This window comes from Falco punctatus, assembly GCF_963210335.1.
Source record: "Falco punctatus genome assembly, chromosome: 12".
In the NCBI taxonomy this organism is placed as follows: domain Eukaryota; kingdom Metazoa; phylum Chordata; class Aves; order Falconiformes; family Falconidae; genus Falco; species Falco punctatus.
Genome location: NC_137592.1, coordinates 24,231,259 through 24,255,623, shown reverse-complemented (window position 1 = coordinate 24,255,623; position 24,365 = coordinate 24,231,259). Strand labels below are relative to the sequence as shown.

The 24,365-nt window shown below is 42.5% G+C and overlaps 1 protein-coding gene across 1 annotated transcript in view; it reads right to left on the bottom strand.

The window, feature by feature from the left end:
* KCNK2 (potassium two pore domain channel subfamily K member 2) overlaps window positions 1–24,365 on the bottom strand; it is a 183,577-nt gene that overhangs the window by 77,206 nt on the left and 82,006 nt on the right. The window contains exon 4 of the mRNA XM_080408486.1: window positions 393–24,365. This exon is cut by the window's right edge and continues 40,723 nt beyond it. Within this exon, the coding sequence (XP_080264612.1) occupies window positions 393–408 (16 nt within the window). The 5' untranslated portion in view covers window positions 409–24,365. The remainder of the gene's footprint in view (window positions 1–392) is intronic.

The window sequence follows — 24,365 nt, the reverse complement described above, 5'->3', positions numbered from 1 at the left end:
CCACATTTTCTGTCTGCATCTGTCCCCTCCCAATATTCAGTCATTTCCAACATGCAGATTTCCCCTACACTGTTGCATTTCATTAGGGTAGTGTAGAGTGGTATTTTGCTGCTGAGATTCTTTACACCCGCTGGTCTCTTAGGCACCACTAAGCAGCTTTCCAGCTGTGTTTTACCTCAGCATTACAGAAGTAGCAGAAAAACGCAAACCCTTCTCTCTCTCACCTATTTCGTCCTGCACTCCGACAAATGCTGAGAACAGTTGCATGATCTGTTCCACACTCCCCAGACACAACCATAAAAAGAACATATTGCTCACCATACCGGTCTTAAAGTGTTAACTGCGTATCAATTACACCTTTCAAAAACTACCAGTAAAACGTGTGTACTTACTGGAAAAGCCACCCATTTGTTAGAGCATGTATTTTTATTTACAGCTACAAAAACCCACCGGGTTACCAGAAGAGCAGCTGAGTGTGTTATCAAGTATCTCGATAACTCGTGACTACCGGCAACTACATGGGCACTAAAAAAAAAAATCCGCCACATCAAGTGCAGGTAAAGGTCTCCTGTGGGAAGATGGCCACAGCAGTTGACCACACAGGCTATATTTACATCGGAATTACATTTCGAACGGCCACCACACGGCTTCCAGCTGCCGGTGGGACGAGCCCCGAGCTAAATCCAGAGGGAAGTCTCCCTCAGGACGGCGGCGGTGGGACACCCGCGGCAGGGCCACCCCCGGGCGCCGCGGGCTCAGGCACCCCCCGGGGGGGGCCGGGGACAGCGGCAGCCCCCGGGCCGGGCCGGGCCGAGCGGGGTCCCGGGCGCCCCGCACGCCCCACGCGGTCACGCCTCCCGCTGCCCCGGCCCCCGCCCCGCGGGCACCCGGCGCACGGGCACGGCCCCCCCCGCCGCGCCCCGCACCTTGGCGGGGGGAGCCGCCCTCCCGCCGCAGCCACCGCGACCCTCCGAGCCCCCAAGGACGGTGCCGGGGGCCGCGGCGCTCCCGGTCGGGGCTGCCGAGCTCGCCGCCCGCCCGCCCGCCCGGATCAGCGCCGACCGGCCGCGGCCGCCGGCGGCGAACAAAGGAGCGGGCACCGGGCACCGCCGCCGGCCCCGCCGCCCCCTCCCCGCCGCCGCTGCCGTGCGCCGGGGGATGCCCGCGGCCCCGGTGCGGCGGGCGAGCCCCGAGCCGCCGCCGGCGGGGATGCTCCGCGTCGGGGAGCGGCGCGGGGGCGAGGCGGCCGGCGGCGGGGCCGGGGCGCGGCGCGGAGCCGGGGCGGGAGGGGAGGGGAAGGGAAGGCAGCCAGGCTGGGTACAAAGGGGGCCCGGCCCGCGCGGGGAGCATCCCGGGGTCCCCCCCGCGCCCGGACGCGGGAGAAGCAGGAACGCATGCAGCATCCGCAGGGCTGGGAGCGGGGAGGCACGCCATTGTGCTCGTACTCACTTCTTATTTACCGACCCGGTGCCCTCTCCTCGCTCCACGGGCAGGCATTTTTTCAGGGCTTGGGTAGATACAGTCAGAGCAAATTAAAAAATAAAAGAAATTTAAAAAAAAGGAGAAGGAGAAGAAGGAAGAAGCAGACGGAGAGGAAGAGGCTGATGGATGGGTCTGGAGGAGAGGGAGCGGCAGGGGCGGGCGGGCTGGCAGCGCGGATCCCGCCGGCTCCCCCCGGCCCCGGGGCGGGCGAGGTGCCTCACGTCGCGCATCGCGCATCGCACATCGCGGCGCGCGCGTGGCTGTGTGCGGGTGTGCGCGTGTGCGCCCGTGTGCGGGTGTGCGCGTGTGGCCGTGCCTGAGCGTGCCCCTGCGCGTCCGTGTGCGTGTCTGTGGCTGCCCGTGCCCCTGGGTGCTCTGGTGCGCCGGGCGTGCGGAGCTCGGCGATGCCTTTTGTGGGGCAGCGGGCAGCCGTGCCGCCGTTGTGCTCCCCCCCCCCCGCCTCTCCGCGCCCCCTTCCGCGCCCCCCACCGGGGGGGGGGGGGGGGGAGGCAGCGCCCCTCCGCGCCCCTCCGCGCAGGCAGCCCCTCAGCTGGGCAGATGCTGCAGGGGCGCGGGGAAAAAAATGGACGGGGGAGGCGGAGGGGAGGCAGAGCGGTACCTGCGGAGACCGAGGTCTCGCCTGGAAACGAGCGAGGAGAGGCGGGAGGGAGGAGAAGGCACCGGCCACCCCCGCCGGCGGTCCCCGCTCCAGCCCCAAACGCCACCGCCTCGCCAGAGCCTGCCCGTGAACTTTTGAACTAGCCGAAATGTCACCGCAGCAGCAGGAGCGGGGGGCGGGCAGGGGACCCCGCGCCGGGCTGCGGGGCAGGGCGGCTCCGTCCTTGCCGGCTTGGCCTGATTTTTAACCCGTGTGCTTTGCAGCCCGGCGTTTTGCCGCAAGGAGTTAACTAGGTGGGATCTAGGAGTCAGGGATGGTAGTTGCTCTCCTATCGCAGCACCGCCGGCGTACCGCCTCCTGCCATTTTAGGCTGATAGATACATCAGAAATGCTGCTTCAACTGTGGATTCTGCCACTAAAAAGCCTGAAATTATTCTTGTTATCTTTGCCACGGGATAACTCCCCGATTTTGCTGTCATCTATCACCTGTGACATTATCCGTGGGTCAGTTGTTCGCACTGAGGTGATGAACATCTACACTTGCCTATAAGACAGGAGAGGATTTACCCAGAGAATCCAAAAACTGCTCCCAACAGCCACGCTCTAAAAAGTCTCTGCAAGCATGTTAAAGAATTACTCGCCGTAACAAATGGGTATAGGTCACAAGCATTTAAAGCCAGAGGCTGTACAGCCAAAGTCAGTCATACGTTGGGCGTTTAACGGGCTATAATCCTGCTTAAATCAGCAGCACCATCAGCAAACACTTTAGAAGTCACTTACATGAACACTTCTCCGTATCACTGTGACATAATACAAATGAGTGTAATATTGAGTTCCTTAGGACTCCAATTTCAGCAGTATCAATCATGCCAATCTTCCCTGGTGTGTTCACACATCTCCACGAGATGCAGCGCAGGGCAGGAAGCTGCGTCTGCTATTTCAGTTTGAGCTGTAGCTCATCGCTCCCCATCGCCATGAACTAGCAAAGCCGTTGTCGAGTAACAAGAGCCGTTGGGCCCAATCCAGCAAATCCTTCTGCAAGTAGACCTTCAGTCGTACGGTCGATTTCATCATTGCGGTGCCAATCCTCAAACAACAGAAGAAAAGCGAAATGCCCGCTCCCATCTGCCGATACTCCTTTGCTCAAGGGATTCTTGAAGATGAATGATTTTCACACCTGGATCTTCTTTATACCAAAAAATCATCTTTCTCCCAAAAAAGATTTCTTAACTGTTAGCCCATGTAAACACTGCCTGTTCCTATCTCGCGGAAAAGAATCATTCCGCAGGATTTTTTCCAACATCCTATGGGAAAACAGGCACAAAAATTTCCTTCCATGCTGACCTGCGTCTGTATAAAATATTGTGGAAAATAGGTCTACATGCCTTTCTTTAGCAATCTAAATATTTGGAATAAGATTTTGTTTTTCCTTGAGTGAAGGAATTATTATTAAAAGCTGAAAGGGGGTCAGACTTAGTGCCTACAATTTGGAATCAGTGGGAAGCCTCACGATAGCTTCAGCTGCGTTTGGACGAGGCCTTAAATTCAGGCATTCCACCCAACGGGCAGAAACCATTTTGGGATCCACTGTAGGAATGACTGCATTGGTACCTTAACTTCAATAGCTGAAGAGCTGTCTCTGTGAAAGTAATTATTTCCATTAATTACCTAGTAAATGGCTCCAATGTCTACTTTCAGTTGGCTGATATTTTCCACCTATTGTGATCCCAGATGCAATCCTCAGCTGGAGCTTGCCGCTTACTTAAAGTGGACTGGAGCTGTGCTTTCTCACTTCTGCCAGGGATATAAACACTCCACATATGGCAGGTACCTTTAATGACTGACATCTCCAAATCCAGCATGAAAAGCAGTAATTCTTTTTGTGGTGCACAACAAAAACTATTGTGTATAGCAACTCCTGTTTCCTGGAGGTCTTATATAGCACCAGCATTTATTCTGTGGGGTCATGCTCCCCAATATTTTATTGTAATGTATGCCACGCATTGTTTGAATTTTGTGTGTGACCATTTTGCCTTCAAATTTGGAACTGACATTCAACCAGTTTGACATGTCAGGCCTGAGCTTTACTAAACAAACACTCAAATGCAGAACATCACTGACAAAACATACCACCAACCAACCAAGATTAAATTGTAAAAGGGGCTACACAGAGCTCCAACCTTGCAAGCAAATGGGCTTGCTGTTGAGCCAAAGAGATTTATCTGAACTAAAACAAAACAACAACAACAAAACCTCATAAGATTAAGTATACGCAGGTTTGTGTGTTTCATGCTAACATGAGAAAAACTCACAAAGTACAGGACTTTCAAATGCTGTCTAAAAATGTCTTGGCATGAGTTTGGGATGGCCACATTATTCACAGACGGTGGCTGCTGGAAGCTGCTCAGCTCTTTGAAATGTTAAAAGTAGGCTCAGCTGAAAGAGGCATGCAGCATGCAGAGGAAGTCAAAGTTACATGATAAACATAGCAATCACATATTCATACAAATAACAGCTGTAGACGATCTAAACATAGCTCTGATAGGACAGGAGAACATTCAAAAGGAAGTAGTTATTCCAGAAAAATATCACCCTAGAAAGACCAATTTAAAAAGAGTACATAAAAAAGTACCCTTATCTTTTCTTCTTTCCAGCTGCAGGAGCCATCTCCTCCCTGCAAGGCCATGAAAAATACTTTCTTTGTGCCCAGAGCAAAAGGTTCCTGCTAAGCCCCCATTTCTGGGTGCAGTAAATGCTCTTCTTTAACCAGCTGTGTAATAGGAAGTGCCACAGGTTCCAGCCCTCTTATTTAATTGCCAAGATTTTCTGCATTCCCAAGGGACTGTTACAGCAAGGCTTCCTAGTGAGGGTGCTTCCCTCGGTGACTTCAACAGACTATTCATATGGGCACCTATTTAATTCACCGCAGGGGACCTGCACCTTTGATCAAACACTGCCTTGCTATAGGCTTCAGCCCTTGCTGTGGACACAGCATCTTCCCCTCTAAAGGCAGCAATGCTTTCTTGTGACATGAGAACAGGGAACCTCTGCCTTTCTACAGAACGGGTCAAAGCATACACCCAGTTGAAGTCCAGGATAAAGCCTTGCTACTGCTAGGTTTTGTTACAACAGAGCTCAGCAGAAATACTACTGGACTTATTTAGTAGAGTTAATTTTAAAGCTCATTGTACTTATTCAGCAGGACTTACAAATGACCTGTCTCTTGACTTCTTTGGAGACATTAAAAGATCTCTGTCAGTTCTTTATGGGTAATTATGACATTAAGGCCATGCCATGTTACTGTATTCTGCCATTAAACCACTACTTGTATCCTGCTATGGGAATTTACACTAAATGAGAAACTAATGGCATACAGCCTGCTTCTCCTTTGAGCAAAGGAGAAGGCAGACACTGGGCTTCACGGGCAGTAAGGACACAGAGCTGCTCCCAGTAACCACACTGAGACTGACTGCACCGTCCCAGCCCACCACCAGCATTAGGAGGGCAAAGAGAAGGCAATGGGCAGGAGACACAAGCAGCTGAGTTATACTCAGCCCTCATCTGCCTCTGAAAATATTAAAGCCTCTAAGCAGTCCCATTTAAAAATACGTGATCACTTTTAAATCACATTTTAAAATGAGTAAGCATATGCGGTGCAACTAGAATATGTATTAATGGCGTTTACCTCACTAACAAGCTATTACATCTACCACAAGTGTCTGTCTTACAGTGTGACGAATTACTTGTTCAACAGAAAAGCCATTGTTTTTCACCTTATCAATTACTAGAAAAAATGTTTACATGTGCCCATCTATTTTCATACAGCTCAGTTGTCAGTTTTAATTAGGTTCTAATTCTTTCCATCACTAGTAATTCTTATCTATTTATCCACGTGCAGTAAGTGGGAAGTTGTTTTAGAACCCATAAAGTATTCGCTGCTGTAATTAATATTGTGAATGTGTATTTTTCTTTACTGCCTTGCAAATCTCCCAGTGGGTTTCCTCCCTGACTGTGTCATGTTACCAGACCTAATGGGATTTATTTGTCACATGTTCTGCCACTGTTTTTTCATATTTGCTTTCACAAACCTGTTATGCTTGGACAGCTTCAGAAGCAACAATTATAACCAAGTTTTCAATGCCAATCTCATCAATGATAAATGTGAATTGCCATATGTCACCTTTATTATGGATTATTTATGCACAGGAAAAGCTTACTACTCCTTTGAATTACTGATCTCCTTGAGGGAAAGCTGGTGGTGCTTTGCGTTGATTACAAAACGTTTTCCTGTAATCATCAAAATGTTCTACAAAGTTGCTGGTCTGTAATTTGTTTTTCATTGTTGCTAGTTGTGGTCTCTTCAAAATAGGAGACTGGCAATGGGAATATCTAGATTTTATATCGGGCTGTCCACACCCATTAGTACCAATCATGCAACTGTCCTCATAGATTTTCATGGTGCTACTGGATGACTTACGAGGTGGAAACCTAATCTCTGGATTGTCTTTGCAGACTGGAAAAAAGTATGTAATATTTTGAAAGAAGAAGAACATACATATAAGACTGCAGACATCAGCTCTGACAAGAGAATGGCCAAAGCTCATGCTTACTTCATAAGGTAGTTTTCCTTGAGTAACTAAGCAGATGCTTAGTTTTAAACCAAGTTTTGAGGAGCTGGGTATTTTATTTTTATATTTGTAGAGTACTACATCCACATTTTAGGGAACTCTGGAAATAGTGACACAGACCTATGGCACAACAATATGTAAATAAAATAAAAAAGAGACAGAGGACGCTGGAAATCACCTAAAATAGCATTAGTGCTTTTCTTGTAGAGTAATCCACAAATATAATTTGGAAGAAACAAAACAAACCAGACAAAGACCAGAGAAGAGAAAATAGCCCAGGCAATACTAAATAAGTGTCATGCAGGGATAATGAAAGAACTTGCTAGCAGAAATAAAGAATACAAATGAGGAGATGAAAAAGGAGAACATTAAGTATCATCTATGTTTTTAAACCACCAGACTTACTCTACATGGCAGTCGCTATAAGAGAAAGTGTGATGAAATACATGAATTATTTTCAAATGTGCACAAGAGACTCTGTTTTCTGGCAACCTCTGCGTGTTCAGCTACAGGGAGATACGTCTGGAAAAGATGCCACAGATTTTTTATAGAAAGATAACATTTGGTAGTGGTTTGGTTTTTTTGTTATTTGATAGCTTGTTCTAAGGATAGACCTCTTATTTTATCTCTTCTCAATTATTTTATCATTTTCTCTTCCCCCCATGCCAGGAACAGAGCTCACAAATCACAGTGTACAACTAAGCTGTGTGCTACTGCTAATGTCAAAATATGGGAGTTGTAAGTAATGGTTAGTTAATTTAAAGAGGTATAGGGTTTCAGCTTTTAAAACTCTCAGCACAAAAAAGTACCTCCCAGATTTTCAATTAAGCGCCTAAACAGAGGCGAAGAGATAATTTCACATCACATTAAAAGTATGACTTTGAAAATCAGGGTGCCACAACTTCATAGCTTCAGCTGCAAAGGATCGCCGGCCCTTTCCAGTGACCAAATCTTTCTGCTGTGCTAAAGGTGCCACTAGCACCATGCAGGCAGAAAGCTGGGTGAACAGAGCCTGGTTTTCATAAGGTGCTTGGACGGCAAGAAGCATAAATTTCTGCCATTCAGATGGATAGTGCATTGGCATTGCTCAGCACTTCCATCCTTGAACACTCTTTCCCTCTATTTTCTTTAAAGTGTAGAGCTTGAAATTCTGGGCTTGCTGGTTTCATCTTGGGTTGGCAGCTACAGACTGTGTTGGCAGGAGAACAGCTACAAGTTCATACTCATTTTTTCACTTCTAAAGTATCTGCTAATCTATCTTTACATTTTTGCTAGAAATAAGGTTTTTCAGTTGTGTCGTGCCACTGATGTTAAGCATGCAACGAAACTGAACCAGTTTTGTAGTTTCCTGTTTTATTTTCAGTTGTTAGAGGGAACATTAAAAGCTGGTCTCCAGCTCCAAGGTAAACGAAGGTGCAAAATATAGGGGAAGATTTGCCCACATTTTCCTCTTTGCATAGCAAATGTAAATATACCCCAGATGTAAATACCCCAGGCACCAAAGACAACCAGACACACTTAGGACTGTGACTGGTGAGAAAGTTGCTTTATATGACCCCTTCACATAAACCAGCTAAAATTAATATTATGAAATTTCCATGACATTTTAGCAGCCTGGACATGAAGGCTGTTCTATTTCTAAAATGCTCAACATCTTAATACTTTTATAATCACTTGCCCAAAAAGGTCACTTGCCCTATCACATAAATGGGCAAAGTAAGATTGGAAAAAATTAATGATGCTAGTGTAAAAGGTATTCTTCAATGAAAATTATCGTTCTTCTAAATTATTTGTATTGGCCACATATATCGTAAGTGACCTCCTGTAACAATTCATGTAAACTCTCCATGATTTTTTTGTTAAAAATGGGAGTATACCGAATTAAGAAGAGTAATTGCCAAGAAAATTTAATAGAAAAGCCATAAGAAACAAATTCCTGAAATTACCGCTTTCCTAGCTTTTCATGTTCTCTCCCATAACAACTTCGGATATAAAGGGGATTACTATTCACAAAATGTACTTAAGGCTTCATCCAGTAAGAATATCTCAATGGAAGAAATGCAACAAAAGCAGTAAGTAAGGAAGCCTCAGGCTGAACATTTGTACCAGATTCTTGGGGACTCATTGGCAATTTCTTTCTTTATTTTAGAGGGATGATCTGATGATTTTTCTTACTCGTAAAAATTGCCTAGAGTATTTTGGAAAGTCAGCTATGATCACAATATTGTAATTAGCATAGTAGACTTGTGGGAAAAATATCCCTTATTCCTAACTTACAGGGACCTGCATGCTGCTAGCAAATCTATATAAATACATGTAACCCAGATGTGAAGGATTTTGAATATACCTATACATCACGACAGAACGCCGCACAAGGAGCGGTGTGGGAGTTCAGAGCAAGCTGCTGCATGCACAAGATTGTGCACCGTAACACAAAAACATTGCCAGCTGCTGAAGGTAGGGCAGGTATGGTCTTCACAGCAGCACACTCAAACTAGTAACTGACCTCTCAGCATGGCAAACTGGCTCAAATACAGTACTCCTATATCACATACGTGTTGCCTCCAGTTCTGGAGTTACCTCTGTGTCAGCTGCTTTGGGTTTTTCTGTATCATTGTGCCAGGGACAGACACGGCATCTCTCTTGGACAGAGGCACCTATATGCAAAATCGTGATCCTGAAAAAAACATTTCTTTTTAATTTCTGCGTGGCTCAGTTTTCACCACTGGTGTCCTTTAGCAAGCTTTCTGCTTCTGGACACAAATACACTTCCCACCATGCTGCTCAACACTAATGGCATTTTTATGCTCAATTGATCCAGAAAATAAGCCTTCCTTACTTATCTCCTCAGGGGAGTTTATTTGGCTTTTCTGGAATGCTAGCAGAACAAACTTTATGTAAAATGTAGGGATGGTTACCACTTCCTTTTAAAACATAAATAGTAGAAAAGCCTCCACCAGATTTTATGCAACAGTGCAATGATTGGAAGACTCAGGGTAAGGGGAAAAAGGACTCTAATTATTTCTTCTGCATAAAAGAATTTAAATCCACATCTTTCACATTCCTGGAGAGAGCCTATAACTGGGGCTCCCTCCATTTCAGCAAGCCACGCTTAAAAATCACTGATCCTAACACATTACTGGATTCAGGTGCGCAGTCCTGTAATTGTGTCTGGTCTCTAGGAAATATTACTGACCTGTATTTGTTGTCCCCACTTACATATTTGTGCAAAATAAGGTTTATACTTGAGTGTTATAAATAGTGATATACTTACACAGGTGCTTAGGAAGTTTAACGTCCCTTGCCATCAGCAGAAAGAATTTTACTGAAAACAGGTAAATGACCTGTTTACCCCCAGAGCAAGTACTGAGCTTGTCATTATTTTTTGCCTTCCTATTGCATAAAGGGTTTCTTCAGAGTCAGTTAGCTGCTGACTTCCAGCAGAGCCTACACTGTCACCAAAGGGCACTCCAAAGGAATATGCAAGAGAACTGGATCCCAGCACCAGAGGGCTGTGGCAATTATTTGGGAAATTGTTTGGGCTTAAGTGCCTACTAGCTACATGGGAAAGATGAATCAACTTGAAGCCTAACTAGAAAGAGATGTAGCTACAATATGTTTCATTTCTCATACCTCTCTTCAGAAATAGTCACTGATTTGTTTTTGTTTTAATCTTAACATTTTAGTATAATAAATTTATTTTATTTTTGACTGAAACCTAGTTAGAGCAAAGGTGGATTTCAGGGTGGCTGACAAACCTTAACCAGCCATATCCTCAGTATGAGACAAATCTTTCAGTCCATGTCAGCCTATTTTGACAGTCCCCAGCACCCTGCTTACTGGAAAAAACAGACTCCGGGCAGGAGATTAGGGTCCCACTATCAATGTTAATCAGAACCTACTAAGCAGTCATCAGGGTAATAAGCAGAAGGTATGAGATTCAAAGGATGTCCTTAGATTTATGACAATCCCATAATCTAGCAGGCATTAAAGAATTCAAATGTAATCCTAGTTCTTCCTGTAGAACTCAGGATTCACGAGGTGGGAAAAAGACAGAGGGAGAAAGAGAGAAAACATTCCTAGCTTAGTGATTATTATTCACTTGGCAGAGGAAGACATGAGTTCCTGCTCCAAGGACTGTTTATGCATTTTAACCAATGAAAGTTTCAATGAAAAATCCAAGTGCAGAAACAAATTACATCTGATCACTTCTACAGATATTTGTCACTGATAGTCATCATCAATCTTAGTCAGCAAACACTACACTGACACCACCTCCCTTCAAATTCTTTACCAAGTTTACTTGTTTAGCATAGAAGAAAAACCATCAAGGATGCTGCAACACGCAGAAAATTCCTGCTAACTCAGTTCAAACAGAGTAATTAACAGAATTAATCAATTTCAACTGAATGAGATCAAAGAAATCTCCCATCAGTTGACTGTATAGAATAACTCAAGGAAGATTAATTTCTATCCCAGTGTTCTCTTGATCCCAATAGGTTGTTGATGACAGAAGAGTAGAAAGAAAGCTTTTTATCATCAATCACTTTTGTTATTACTTGAATACACGCTGCGTACAAGGATCCACACATTCCTCTAATTTTAGACCAGAAAGCAACCTGTCAATAACTGCTGAACTACTAGCCATTCAAAATGACCACTTAGGGAAGAACATATGCCCAATAGCTGGTGTTTAGAATGTTTGACAGAAACCTACATATGGAAAAACACAAATTAATGTGCCTCACCCAGCCATGTTTTTCTTAAAGTAAATAACACTGAAGCCATATAAAACAATTACTGATTAACTGACAGCAATGCATCCTTCAATATACCACTTGCACATGTTAGATAGGTATACATCTGTATTATCTCCACATACTGCATTCATAGACTAGCTATAAGCTCTAATTATTACTATAATATTAAAATTATATTAGTATATCATAAAAAGTTTATACTACATAATTAATAAATATCAGTAGTGTAATGAACTTGTTAATGAACACTCCTATAATGCAACAAAGATAGAGCTATCACTTAGCTGAACAGAATACTGGCATTGAAATGTGTGACTTTCTGACTTGCAGCATGGGACTCCCTGTCTCGCCGTAAGTGTTCCCTAAGCCTCCTTACTACAGACATACTGACATACAAGATGCTGCAGTAGTAAAGTCGGTAAGTTTATGTTCCTTGGGCTCATATTCATTTAGGGCTATAGAATGTATAATGTCAAGCTGGAGGCTGGAGGGTCACAGAATCACAGAATCCCAGAACGTTCAGGGTTGGAAGGGACCTCAGGAGATCATCTGGTCCAACCCCCTGCTGAAGCAGGTTCTCCTAGAGCAGGTTGCACAAAGTCACATCCAGACAGGTTTTTAATGTTTCCAGAGAAGGAGACTCCACAGCCTCTCTGGGCAGCCTGTGCCAGTGCTCTGCCACCCTCAAGGTAAAGAAGATCTTCCTGATATTCAGATGGAATCTCTCTGTGTTGCTGTTTGTGCCCGTTGCCCCTTGTCCTGTCTCTGGGCACCACTGAAAAGAGCCTGGCTCCGTTCATTCTCTTGACACTCACCCTTAAGATATTTGCATGCATTGATAAGGTCCCTTCTCAGTCTTCACTTCTCCAGGCTGAACAGGCCCAGCGCTGTCAGCCTTTCCTCACCAGGGAGATGTTCCAGTCCCCTAGTTTGTGAAAGGGTTTACATGGTCTAGCTGCCTGCAATAACAGAGGACAAGGGTAGGTGACCTAGTCTTTCTTCCAGTCCAGATTCAGTCAGTTACTGCATATTGATGCAACCTCACTGACTTAGATTACACCACTGTAAGTAAGGTCAGCCAAGCTTTGTTCATTATTTCTTGTGATTTCACCTTGGCTCTTACAGGCTTTGGGCTTAGTCAACACAGTGATTTAAAAGCCACCATGCTCTGCACTGATGCACCTAGTTTTAGCTGAACACAGCCGATGCAGTCCAAAGGTAGAGCCTGAGCTCCCAATGTAACATGTGGGGAAAGTCGGTCACCCATGAGGGGAACCCACAGTGGTCTTCCAGGAACTGCTATCAACTAGCCACTGGGCGACACTACAGAAAAAGAAACGTACTAAACCCTGTCAAGCTCTGCAATTTAAATCTGTCAAAGGAGGATCTGTCCACACTTCAGGTTCCAGATGCTGTTTTGGTGGGCTTGTTAATGTGACAAGAACAGAGTAAAAAGTGGGGAGTGAGGAAAGATGGAGAACAAAGAGCTAAAAGGCACCACTTGGTGCAACTCAGTAGCTGGAAACATCCACCCAGGAGTCAGGAGAGGAGATGTGGGCTCACATCTTCCACCTCCCTGTGAATGCTTTAACCAGAAAGCCATTGGGTGGAGTATTCTTAATCCCCAAATATTTAGCTGCTTATGATTTTGGCAATAAAGCATTTTCTATTGGCACCCATGTCCTAACAGGCCAAAACTGAACACTTTTATTCCATTTTTACACATACCTTATTCAGGCAAATTCCCATCGACTTCAAAGGAAGCCTAAAAACTTACAGGCATTCAGTTCTCACATTATCTATGGCTGTGTCTATATTTATGTTCCCATGCATGCCTTGGCATGCCCCAGGGTCCTGCTCCAAAGAGCGTTCAGACCAACGCCCGGCTACAACATGCCATGGCTCACGCTCAGGCTCTGGGCTCGAGCTTTCCTTGGCATGAGAACTGGGTCTGAGAGGTGTGGGGACAAGGGATCGGCACATGCCTGGGTCTTGCTCCAGTACAGCAATGGCATTCAGCCTGCATCTGCTTGTGAGCCCAGGGAAATGGGAAGGACTCCCACATACCATGACAGAAGTAGTCTACCTGCTTAAGAGGTTTCCACGGGCGTTCAGCAGAGCACAGGTCTCAGAAAATACTAACCGCAGGAAAGCACAAAAGGCAAACACTAAAAAAAAGTGTACCTGAAAAAGGTGTACACAGCTTGGTTTTGGATAAAGTGGAACTATGATAGAAACTCACTTACCCATCAGATTCAAAATCAGCATATGAACCAAGCCAAAGCAGTCACCCATTAATTTAGAATGAATGGCATGCCAATTATTCAAAGTTATTCCCTTAGTTCTTGCCATAATTTTTCTCTCTAGTACAGACTACTAAGTCTGACTAGGTAAGATGTGTGTATTGGCTTCATTACAATAGCATATATATGTTAAATATTGTGAAGTTAACTTTATTTCATTAATTCTTCGAGGTGGAAAAGTGCTGTTACGTCCATTTTTATCAAAGTGACCCAGAAAATAGTGACTTGACAACATTTCGCGGGGAGTTCCCTGTGGACAAGAAATTGTTAACAGGTTGGGCTTTAGTTCTTTGTGTACTCAGCTGTAAATGTGCGCCAGGAGAACTGGGCCATTTTTCTCCTTTGTAATGGACATTTGTTTCTAAACTCTCCAAAATATATAATGGATATCATGATCATGGATAGAAAGTTTAATTATGCATGTATGTTTAACAACTTCTGATCTTTGTTCTACATTTTCCTTACTGTTCTCTTATGACTGATTTTCTTTTTCCCTTGTGAAGTTTGCCTTATAATTTTTTTTCTTTTCTGCCTATATCCTAATTTAGTTTGCAGGTTTTTCCTAAGCTGTTTTTCTTTCTACTTCCAAGTGCTTCTGGCCTTCTAGCTTACACGTTCTCCCTGTGAGATGAAGTACCACGCACATTTCCAAATTCTGTCTCCCTCAATAATAAGTAAATTTCTATGTTTTCAAGAGACTGCTTGGCAACTACATTTAGTTTGTATACAGCTATTACAGAACTGAGTTTGTTACTGCACAACCTGGGCTTTTTCGTTTGTATTCAAATTGACTTAAGATTTCATATTGAGCTGGGTATCAATATCCGATTTATAAGCAACAACAATTCCATTCATGTTCAAAGGGGCATTTCAGTCATTTGAAATAGCTCTCTATCTGAGCAATTTCCACAGAACAATCTTCTTTTACCGTGCAGAATACGTATACTTAATTTCCTTTTAGATACAGCTTCCCACACATAGTTTTGTTTCCTGCCAAAATAGTAGCTCTACTGAGGGCCAGGCATTGTTTACTTTTCCTTTTTTTCTGTCCGGTGTAAATTTTCACATTACTTCTTGCAAATTCACTCCATGTGAGAATTGAACTGTTGAAGTTGTTTATTTTTCACTTCGTCAATCCATATTTTTTCTTAAATAAGACTTGTTTGCCAGCCCAATCTACGGTGCCATCACCCCTTTCCTTCCTAAAACTTGCATTCTCATCCAAGAGTGCTCTGCAGCCTGGCAAACTAACACAGCTGCTTCTAAATGTAAGTCAGAATCTCATGCAGTGTTTCTCTCTCAGTTTTGGTCTCTCTATGGCAATCTGATCTCAAAATTAGGATCCCATAAACAGAGAAAAAAGCATGGGTTTTTTTACAAATATCAAATATATTTCTCTTCTGGGTATTTCACATACAATTAACACTCTCAGAATTTCATTCTTTCAAAGAGTGTGACACAACTTTTTTTTGCACAAACTGATAATTAGACTGCTCTTCTTTAATTGTAGGTTATTAAATAATATCCACTGCCTCTGGCCTGAGGTTACTAGAAAAAAAGAGTAGCTAGCTTTTGCTCACCTTTCTCTTTAGCAACTTTTCTTTTTGAAGAAACAAAATTCTCCTTTAATCCCTCTGCCTGATGCATTTCTCAAGAACCCCAGATGCAATAGCTGTAGTCCTTAGCTGCTATTCATTCCAGGTCCTTCATCCCTCACATTGTCTTCTATGTTTCTGATACTGGATGCATGGGGTCTTTTCTGTTCTTCTTCAGATACCATTGAGTGCTCTTAGTGGTAATTAATGCCAGTGCCCAGGTTGAATCTTGTAACTGTGATGAATCTTCCGAATTGTAATGGGTAAACTGACAAGTATGTGTTGGGTATGTGTAACACTGGGCTTGTGAGGGAGGGAAGCTGACGCTTCTTTTCATCTTCCTCTTGCTGTTGATCTGTTCTGGTTCAAAGCAATACATTGTGCAAGGAATGTTACACTTCTGCTTATGACTGTTCAGAGTCCAATTATCCTTAAACCCTTGCTTCAACCCAAGTCTAAAATAAGCTTTCTGGCCATAGGAAGGAGATTGTTACAAGCAGCAGGTCTCCTTTAAGTAAATGAGGAGAGTTAGCACTTTTTAAAGGAATCCCAAGTGGCCAGCCACTGAACAGAAAGCCACCAAACATCACACAATTTGGGGTACTGATTCTTTCGGACCCACCTACAAACAGAACTACCCATATGGGCCAGTGTCTTCTGGTTCCTGATCCTTGTGTTATCACTGTATGAATACAAAGTGCCACCTAATAAGCTAGGCCCTTCTAGTCTGTTTTAATGAAATTTATTAGAAGTCCTGTTAAAACCACCATCTTGTTTATACTGATTATTTTTGCTGGTGTCAACAATACATAGGAGGTGGGGTTTGGCCAGCAAGGGCTATCAGTCCTGCATGCCAGCCCACAGGCCCCAGTAAAATATCAGTGGGAAAAGTGCACTTAGTTCTAGTCATTGGTGGTCCACAAAAATTAACCCAAAAAGCGGCAAAGAAGGCTTCTAGATGCATTCTTTCAGACAAAACTGGAAGAGCTTGGCTCACTTATTCTGGCAAAATGAAGGCTGAAAAGACATCTGATTGCTGTATGTAGATCAATCAAAAAGACTTTTTTGAGCTCATGGACCATGTTGGCACAAAACCAAAACCATTCTGTGAATAAATTTTGGCTGGAAATCACAATAAGCATGAGAAGAGCCAGCTTCTGGAACAACCTCTCAATAGGGAGGATGAGAACAAAAACCTAATGTTGTAAAATAGAGACTGGTCAATTTATAAAAAATGACATGCTGCCTGCAAAAACAGATTGGTCTCAGAGGCTCAGCAGATTGATGGTGAACCTTCCTGAACCCATAAACCACATTCTGCAGTCTTCACAGAGCCACATAGACTTCAGGGAGCTGTTGGGAGAGTGGATAGCTCAGCAAGTCCCACATCTTTTACTGTTCCCTTGTGGATATGGGCTGGATGGCCTCTGCATCCCAGACAAAGCCATGCCCATTGGCTCAGGTCCCCCAGCAGCCTCCAAACCAGTGCAGCCCACTGCCACATGAGCGCCGCAACCCCAGCATGGGAGTTCATTTGGCATGCAGCTTGAAAAATCCAAGACCTTCATCTCAAACCCTCTCAATCACACACAGAGATGTAACATTCTCCCAACTCACACCTCTCAGGACCAGTCTGTCCCTTCTCTAGCCTAAGGAGAAGAAAAATCTTCTGGGGAAAAATGTCTTCTAGAATAAGACTGTTTTCCAAGAACTTGTTCTCTGATCTCCTGTATTTTTAGCAACAGTAGCACTAAGAACCACAGTGAAAATTGAACATTTTTATGCTAAGTTACCATCATCAGGGTGAAACACTGTAGTGATAACTTGAGAAGATCTGAGATTTAAGAGGCAATAACGATGTCCTGGACTGCGTGTTCTATCAAAGCCAAAACACTCGCAGCAAGTAAGTGTCAAAGCCAAGGATATGTACCATTTATTAATAGAAGATGAAGCTATTGCTGAGTTAAGAAGTAGCCTCAAGTTACTAGTATAATTAAAAATTGTGATTAAATATTAAGATGAGTGACAAAAATCAAATTGTGAGCTCTCAAAATGCCAAGTGAATAATTTAAAGACAGATTTTAAAAGCAGTTGGGAACAGCCTTTTTCTACTTTTTCTGCTTCTTCATATTACTAACCCTTTTTTACCCTTTTTAATATAATCCTCACACTTTTCTCTGGTATTTGCATAGGTTAGCAAGGTTACTTCCCCCTACAATGTACTTCTGTTTATAATACATGTTTGGAAATTGCAGAAAAGGCTGTGCTTGCACCCATCTGAAATAGAAAAACTGTCACAGTGAATAGGAGGACAACCCTTTCTGGGGAAATTGGAGGAAAAAAAATATATATTTGTGGACAGAGCTAGGAAAATGAATCATAGGAGGGAGCACGGGTTGACCATGGGTTGTTTGGTTATCTAAGTGTTTTCAGGATTTTTCCATTTACCTTTTCTTTCCTGTTAAGAGTTACTTTTCTTATGTTGGGTAAATAAAAACCTTGCATTGTTTCATCTAAATGGTGTCAGAGGCTGATATGACTTATTTGCTACTGAGGAGGATCTAAGAAGCCAGGCAATTGCTGAAGCAAAACTAAGAAGGAAGCATGTGCACTGACTGCACAGGTAGTTAGAATAGAAACTGGATCTTCCCACACATGTGAATGCACTCTTCCACATACTGTGAGAATGAAAACTTTTTAAGTTTTGTTGTTGTTGTTGTTGTTGTTGTTTAGAACTAGGTAAAAGACCCTCACACATCCCACAAAAGCAACTAAACTGTAGGTTAGGATCCTCAACTGGAATATGGAAGAGTGAAGAGACAGTATTAATCAGCTTGATCCGGCACATTAACTAGCGTGGCAGTACCAAGTAGTTGCACTGTTGTGTCCACGGTGGAGCTGAAATGCAGGTCCCCATGGGAAGTTTCAGTTAAACTAGTGCTTTCCTGTGAGCAAAGTTTTTTTTCTTGAAGAACTGGCTTCTGTCATCAAAGATATTTTATTACACCTCAAGAAAATTTCTCAGCATCTCCAATTCATGGTAGCAAAGAACAGCAACACAACCTTGACCCGCTATGCCAGATGTGCATTCCTGTCTGCCACCAACCTGGATGAAGGCATTGTTTTTTCACAAAAGTCGTACATCCCTATTACTATATGTTATCTCTGCGGTGATGCAAATAGACACACATAGGTAGAGTACACGGCACAATTACATCCATGAGCAAAAGCTGTGCATGGGTAAGGCACTATGCAGTGTTGAATAAACTCAGTAAAAGCAAAGTTCCCACCGATCATTTTTCCCATAGATTATGGGAAACAGAGCTCTGATGCACATTTTAATGTTAGTTTAAAATGAAAAGTGCACAGTGCCCAATGGATCAGTGAATAGCTTTTGGAGAAGCCAACACCAATGTTCCCAGAAAAATGCCTACCTAGTTGGGAGAATTTTGAAAGGACAGGTAGAAGTTCAGTAGAGAAGACAGTAGACTTCCCCCTGTTTTTAACTCTGAGGACTGCCAAACTGTGCCCAGAACGACTCTCCTCTTAAAAGCTGATGATTTTCTGTCTACATATCTGTCATACAGGCTGTCTTACAGCACTCTCAAGTCATACAGCTGGAGGCATCCACAGTTCTGCCATCACTATCCCGTTAAAGTCCTGTCTCCCCATAGCTTTAAATGTACTTGAGTTTTTGTGAAGAAGCTGTCCTCCACCCACAGCTAAAAACAGGATTTCTACAGTGTTTGTTATGGTTTACTGGAAATCCCAAATACTTTTGCAAAGACTCTTGATAAATGTGTTTCCTGGATATAGCTGCATTTTTCTTTCCTGACATTACATCTCTGTGGAGAGACATTACACGTCCACCGGTTTTCAATTTGATCTTTTAAGCCACTCTACTCCATGGCTTTGCACTTGTGTTAAGCACGTTTGCATTGTGAAGATGTTCTCTTCCTTGCACCAGTGTTCAGCTCTCTACAGAAGCAATAGCACCTGTAAGTTACAGAAAACTTCTGTACAGAATTTCATTCCTCGCCTGTGTGCCTTCTTTTCATGACATAATGGCAGTCTGGGTGAGCTCTTCATGGTGGTGTCCCCTTTTGCTGGACACGTCTCACCTGAATAGAAACCTGAAGCAGATTCTTGAATATAAGTATCCCAGCCTCCTTACGGTCTGTACGAGGACAAGATTGATAGAATGAAGTATATAAATGACAAAAAATGTGTATTTTGCAAAGTCGGTAACATATGGTTCCTCCTCTCTGAGGATTTTACTTATGCTAAAACAGTTTATTCTCCTTATATACATAAAAGATAGGCTTTTCAGATGCAATTTTTATACATTTATTTTAAGAAAACCAGATGTATACCACTGCTACCAATTCCTTGTTCATTGAATTAATCTTTTCTTACCCTTGGTAAAAAGGTGCAGACTATATATCAGCTTCTTTTGATTTTTTTAACATCAGGTTGCATTTAGGCAGCAAGAGAACCAAGACTCTTGCAGCAGCTCTAAGTAGTTAAAGAAAAGATTCCCAGAACACTTGCTATACAAGCAAAAGGCAACACAGTTCACATGCAGTGCCCAGGCAATCACGAAGAAAAACTGTCTAGTTAAATATCTGCCATGAAACATTGCTTTCACTGAGCATCAGTATTGATTTCAGTGCAGTTTTACACTTACTTTTACTTCTGTATCATACACTTGGTAAAGGCAAGAATTCTGTCCCATCTTGAAGAGGACAAGTACTGTTACTTTCTGCTTGGGTCAGTGGCCTTTACTGCACAGGCTGAGAGCTGGCCATTTCTCAGTAAGTCACAGAGCAACCATAAAGCCATCGCTGTGTCACATTAGGTGGTAATTGCCACATTCTCAAAAAAGGACTCAACTCCAAGCAGCACATACAAAGAACAAGGGAAGCGGTAGCATGCAGCACCTCCTGAGTGTCTTGCCTCTCTGTTTGCTGATGGTACAAAGAGAGAAAATGGTGGTCCAGAAGACAGATGGCAAAGTATAGCTCATATTCAGAAATACCGACTGCAGCAAGGCTGAGCTACATCAGCAGAGCTCTTCAGCAAGGCCCTTCTCTGCCATTTTTTTACAACTGTTCTGTTGGAAATTGCATTCCAGACGTCATCAAATCCAAGCAGCAGTGACTCGTACATTAATAGGATTTTACTTTCAGCCTCCTACAGTTTATTCTTTACATGTATTTTCCAAATGAAAGCAAAAGTATGATGATGCCTATCAATTTTCATCATGTTATTTCTGCATATAGATCAGCAACAAGGGCTACACATCTTCCTACTTCAGTTCCAGACCAGCTTATTTCTGCAATTGTGTTTTTTACACTCTTCTCGACCAATGGTTTTCAAAATTCCTATAAATAATTACAGTAACATTTGAAAGTAGTTGATGTCTCATCTGAAGGCCTCAAGAAAACTTTAGAAACCCTCTCCTTGATGAATTGGTAGTGGATATCATTTCAGCATTTGATCTGGTTCTTTGCAATTGCCAAGATTATACTGGAGGCAGAACACCTTTTTTAAAAAGTATATAATACAAGTTCATTGTGGTTTTCAAAATGTTGCACTCGGCTTCAGCATTTGATTTCTGCCTGCCTGGATTTCTTTGGAAGCAAATGCTTGTTCATGTGAGAGATCAGACTACATACACCAGGCTCAGCCAGGAACATGTGCACACTACAGGTGGACCCCGCTGATCTGCCTCCCTTTCTACAGGAGAGTTGCACAGAAGCAGTTCAGGCAGCACTGGTACTGTAATAGTCAAATACAGTCTCTTATTCAAATGTGTAACCAGGTGTTCAAGGCTTTGCTTTCTCCATGTGAGAGAAACAGTGGGGCTGAAGGCAGATCTCTTCTGGTGTACGTGTGGGTTAGCAAGTACAGCCAGCAGCTGCCATGGTCTCATTGACATACAGCATTAGAGTACTCCGTAAAGGGGGTGAAGATTCAACTCTCAGAGCTCTTGAGGCCACACAACCCCAAGCCATGTGTTTATAGCTGGGCATATGATCTGAGCTCCTGTCTTCCATATGACAAAGATCATCTACACAACCTTTGGTATGGCCTTTGCATCCCTCCCACCACTTCCAGTATGGTAGTAACATCTCTGAAGCTATCCTCACCAACCACGGAATGGGGGCATAATGAGACTTTGAAGGGAATCCTGCAGCAGCCTGTAAGAGTCTGTTGGAGGTAAAGTTACAAGTCTGAGAAAACAGAGTATGGTATCAGCACTTTCTTCAGCATTCTACTAAGCTTTCTGTGTGTAACATAAGTGTATACAATACACAAAGTTGTTTCGTGAGCAAATATAAAGCAAATGGTAGATGGTAAAACTGAAATATCTATTTGAGGGAATAATGGCAACATTAGCAAGATAAAATCATTATATGGGCATGCCTCCCACTGAGGAGTTTTTGTTTTGTACGTGTATTTTTGTGAAGAGTGGGAAATACCTCTTTTAAGAAGTATTAGATGCGGCAGAGAGAATCCAAACAAATGTCCTTACTTCAGCTAAGCAAGAGCCCAACACACATCTAAGGGCAAGTCCATGGGAATTTTGTCTTATTCTTCAGTGCTACAGTCCCAGGCGCCCTTAATGATAATGTTCTTAGCTTTATAAATTATAGTACAACCCATAAGTTGTTTATCTCTGGTCATATAATGTGGTTTCTATTTACATTTCAGTTATGTGGTTTTACCAGTTTGCAAGAGATTTGACCTTTCACTTGCTTTTCTCTATTACCTACCAACACATTTTTAGGCAGTGATACGTTTTTGGTTTGGAGCATGATGAAAATGAAAACAGAACAAAACAGCAGGCATTTCTCAGTGGCATAAAGGACAATGAAACTGGAGAGTCTATGATTACTGTGCAACTCAATGGGTTTTCAAATGAACAGTTCAGCAGCCACCACTCCATCATTCAAGTGACTGTTAAGATTTTTTTCTGATATTAACAGCTGCTCAGTTTATAATATGATAGTGCATATATTACTCCAAATCTTTGAGGGAGAAAATGAGTCAAAATCATTTTTCTCCTAAATAATCTACACATAACATTTCTAGTAAAAACATATGAAATGAAAATAATTTTTTTCAGCTTTGATGGAAAGCTTGGTCCGTGTTAAATAGAGAAATAAGCAACATATTTTGGCTTAGAACATAGGATTGGTAGGGTTTCTTCAATTTGTCCAACAGTTCTGAATGGATAGCTATGCCTGTATAGAATCCCACTGATTTTATATATGGAGACATACACTTATCAAGTAGCAGAAAAAGTGGTGTTATGAGCTCTAAGTTTCTTTCCAGCTGACCTATCTGTGTCCAATATATTGTTCCTGTACAACAACTCCCTCATTTTGTGGAAAAAATGTTATTCTTTCTGGGCTTCTTTTTTCATCACATGTCATCAGTAAAAAGCATCATAATATAATCTTAATCCTGATCCCAAAGTAAATAAAATAGTTTCCTAATTCAGTTAATGTCTTTTGAATCATTTGATTTTGCCATCAAGCTTTTAAATAAGAGACTGCTTATTTTTGAGTGCTTATTCAGAAAAATCACACTGGACTCTTTTGCCCAAACATTTTGGATTGCTTATATCAACAGGAACCAGAACCTGCCCAAACTTACGGGTTTGATTAGTCAAAGTGTGCAGACAGAACAGTTTAGAAAGGCATTTTTAGATCCTGGCCTAAACACCTGGAGATGTGAAAAAGGAGGCAGAAAAATAATGCAGCAAATTTGTGCTAGACCACTCTGGACTACAATATATTACATTTCACTGTGAACCTGAATTTTACCTTTACAGGAAACACTGCATGAATAAAATCATCCCTCTCCCAGCCCACTCTGACCTCCCTTTAGAAATATAAGCTCTCTTTGAGTAACTCAAATATCACACATGGACAAATCTATGCATTTACTGTGATGTTTCATGCAGTACTGTCTCAAAACAAAACATTGCTAAAAAGTGGTCATCACCACTTTAAATCATGTATTTTTTTTCTCTCCACCAGTCAAAAATAAAGAAGGATATAATAAATAAAACAGTGGAAGGAGGCCAAAAAGGTATTTGTCTTCATGTTATTTTGTGGTTTACCGCATCATACTGAAGATCTCAGCATTATGCCATGTTGAATGTTGCATGAATTTGCCTGCCAGCATAAAGTGGTTCCTTTCTCTTCCAGAAGTGGATGTAGGAAGTAAATCCTCTCTTTTTGTTACAGAGTAATTAAGATGGGAAGTGGTTATACATACGAGAAAATTAAACTACCATCTATCTTATCTAACTCAATCAATCACATTAAAATAAAAGTATTAAACATCTACTTAATCTCAACATGATGCCTCTCAACTTCTCAAACATGCTTTGTCAGTACTGCTTATCTTTTTGACTTCATACTTTACAGGCATTAGGCATTAATTTTCATCTGGTTTTTTGCTCTCTCTTTTTCAAACCCTGTCTCATTATCTTCTCCCAGACAATTTTCAGCTTTCACCTGCTCTTGCACTTGGCATACTTCCAAGTTTAAAATCTTGACCACAGCACAATTCTCACCAAGGGCTAGGAGAAACACAAAGCATACATGCTAAGCGTACATAAATTTAAATAATCTCTGCAAACTAAGTTCTTACAGCTGTAGTGGGCTGGCAAATGCCTGGGTATATTTATTGATGCAGCTCTTTAACTAATACAGAAAACTAGAAAGTTTAAAGAACAATGGAAAAATGGAACTGAGCCTACAAGAATAAAATACCATTCATTTGGCTGAAGCATGATCTAGGATATACCAAGAATATTTGCAAGGTGATCAGTTAGTCAAACAATGAGTGACAGTTCTGGAACAACCTTCTTTTTCTCCTCTGTTTTCAAACATAATACCTATTTCTACAGAATTTAGAAACACTATAGATATTTTCTCTTTTCCGTTCTGTTAGCAGAC